Source organism: Pteropus alecto, unplaced genomic scaffold, assembly GCF_000325575.1.
Source record: "Pteropus alecto unplaced genomic scaffold, ASM32557v1 scaffold8, whole genome shotgun sequence".
Classification (NCBI taxonomy): domain Eukaryota; kingdom Metazoa; phylum Chordata; class Mammalia; order Chiroptera; family Pteropodidae; genus Pteropus; species Pteropus alecto.
The window spans coordinates 6425904-6428647 of NW_006494609.1; the positions used below are offsets into that span (position 1 = coordinate 6425904).

The 2744-nt window shown below is 50.1% G+C and overlaps 1 protein-coding gene across 6 annotated transcripts in view; it reads left to right on the top strand.

Annotated features, from left to right (window-relative positions):
* NRXN3 (neurexin 3) overlaps nucleotides 1–2744 on the top strand; it is a 1437186-nt gene that overhangs the window by 953843 nt on the left and 480599 nt on the right. Inside the window, exon 1 of one of the 6 annotated variants that reach the window (XM_006925494.1) lies at nucleotides 894–1501. The exons of 3 other annotated variants lie outside the window; for them this stretch is intronic. In XM_006925494.1, coding sequence (XP_006925556.1) covers nucleotides 1264–1501 — 238 coding nt within the window. In that variant the 5' untranslated portion in view covers nucleotides 894–1263. Of the gene's footprint in view, nucleotides 1–893; nucleotides 1502–2744 lie in introns of those variants that run through there. 2 more of the 6 variants (XM_006925495.1, XM_006925493.1) reach the window with 2 other exon arrangements.

The window sequence follows — 2744 nt, forward strand, 5'->3', positions numbered from 1 at the left end:
GTGTCTCTCTCTCTCTCTCTCTCTCTCTCTCTCTCTCTCTCTCTCTCTCTCTCTCTCTCTCTCCACATCACTGGGAGGGAGCTGAGCACGGCGGAGGATGGGGTGGTGGGGCAATGTGTGCTGGGAGGCTTGTGCAGGTGTAGACAAGGGAACATGTACTTGAATGGGGAGGGCCGGGATTCCGGTCGCTTGGGCCCCTCCTTCCTCTTGAGCCAGCCAGTCTCTCGGCAGAGCGCTTGGGCTGCACTGATTTGCTCTCAGGAGTGTGCTATTTGCATATGACTTGCCCATTTGTGAATTTGGCTCCCCAACTCCTCGCTTCACTTCACCTGTGCCTCCCAGTTCCCAGCACTTTGCAGGCGCCCGTCCGCCTTTCGGCCACCTCTGCCGCCTGCGGGCACCTCCTCTTGGTCTCTCCCTGCTAGCCCACCCACCTCTCTGTGCCCAGAGCCACGTTGGTTTGGGTGGCTGCTCCGCGCTGGGTACCTCCTCCTCTCTTCTTTCCCTCCGGTCCTCCTTGTTCTCTTCCTCCGGCTGCTGCTGCTGCTGCTGCTGCTGCTGCTGCTGCTGCTGCTGCTGCTGCTTCTGCTTCTGCTGCTGCTGCTGCTGCTACAGCTTTTCATCCAGTTGGGAAACCCAGGACGCAGGCAGCTGCTCCTGGCTCTCTTCCAGAACATGCGGGTTTAACAGCTTCTGTTCCCTTCCTCCAAGACTCCGGGAAACACAGGAAGAACTCTCTCACCTGCAGCCCCTTTTTCTGGCAGTTCTGCATTGCATCGCATGGAAGTGGAAAAAGAAAAAGAAAAATGTTCAAACTGCTTGGATGTTGGGATAAACTAGCCTGAACCTCCACGGGTCTCCTGCTGCCTTCTCTTCCTTCATTTCCACCTTTCCTGTGTGACTTCCCGGAGTGTGCAGTTAAGTCAACAGACCTGAGGTGCCTAGAGATCAGGAGAAAGTGGTGGCTGGCCTCACCTATGTTCCTGGGCTCCCTAGGAGGGTTGTTATACCTGGGTAGACTCTGGCATCCTAAATTTAAGCCCCAGGAAAAGGGGGCTTTTGCCTTCTATCTTTTTTTTTTTTTTAAGTGATTTATTTTTAACTGATTCATCATCTGTCTCGAAAGCTCCTATTCCTTCCCTCTTTCCAAAATTTGGGCAAGTCTTCCTCCTGCTATAATGGGTCCCTGGGCATCATGAACTTCATTATTCCTCACTGGCTGGAATTCAAACTGCCCATCCGTACTGGTCCAGTGCGTTGACCATGCACCTGAGAATCCACGCAAGACGGAGCCCTCCTCGCCGGCCGGCCTGGACACTTGGGATCTGGTCCCTCTTTTGGGGATGTATCGTCAGCTCTGTGTGGAGTTCCTCTAATGTAGCTTCCTCCTCTTCCTCGCCGGGGTCTCACTCTCAGCACGAGCACCATTTCCATGGCAGCAAGCATCACTCAGTGCCTATTTCTATCTATCGCTCTCCTGTTTCCCTGCGAGGAGGGCACGGTGGGTCTCTCTGCTCTTTATCCTTTTAATGGGGCATAGCAATTCCTTAACCCACTCGCCTTTCAGGTAATTTCAAGGGTGGGAAGAGGAAGAATTGCATTTAAAATAATGAAAAGCATCGCATGTGCATGAGCCAAGAAAATGTCCAGTTTCTCCTTAAAGGCTAATGTCATGTTTTCTGCCCCAGCCCCCCTAATGGATTCTCCTCTCCTTAGCTCCCTTATCCATAGCTGCACCAACACCACATTCTCCCCTGTGCAGCCCCATGCCCACCCCAGCCCTCCACCATGATGGCAGGCAACTTATCAGATAAGTGCCCGGGGCTGCACTTTAAGAATTCACCTTGCTTTCACCCTTCACTCTGATCTTGTTTGCGAGCTAGTCATGGGGAAATAGGAGACCGCAAGTATCGTTAGGTCTTCAGCCTGAAGTAGTTTGAACTGCTGAAAAGTTGCCTGAGTGGTAAAGGTGAGGACGGAGGGGAGCTGAGTGTGTTTAAGGAGGCAGAAAACATAATTAATGACAGAGGTCATTATTGTTCATTTGGGCAGTTTAATGTTTGTCCACATGTCTGATGGAAAGAGCAACTGTCATAAAAACTGTACAACTAGTACTGCTAACTACCAGAGAGGAAGCAATATATAGATAAGGCAACTTAAAACATACAGAAGTGTAAATTATAGTAACTTTGATTCCACCATTTATGGGAACGTTATTTTAATTAAAGGTAGCATGGGTGAGCTTGTTCACCACAATATAAGTCTGAAATGTTTTGCTCCATACCCTCCTTGCATAGCTACCGAAGGAAGAGATCTATGGCTTTTAAAAATATATTCAGCTCTGTGCAGGCTGCCTCTGAAAGAGTGATGTCTGCCTCTAAGGTAGGAGCTTGTTGTAGTAAACTGTTCTAAAGAAGGGAGCTTCGGTATTTGTTTACTATGCACTCCACTCCAAGGGTGAGGAGAGGAATAGGAATCACAGAGCCCAACTGCAGGAGCAGCCCTCCAGGGAGTGGCACAGTGAACCACACCAGAGGTCCCCCGCCCTAGCTTGTATTTCGAAGACCTATAACATGCAGATCCCATTCAGAACATCAGTTTTTCCCACCGCGTCCTAGCCGTGGGCTTCTGCTCGGTGCTGTCTGTAGTGTTAAGTGGAAGCACATTGAGAAAATGCCAGCACGTACTCTGACTCTCTCTTTAAATTTTATTTGATGGAGTTGTCAAGCAGCTCTGAACTTGAA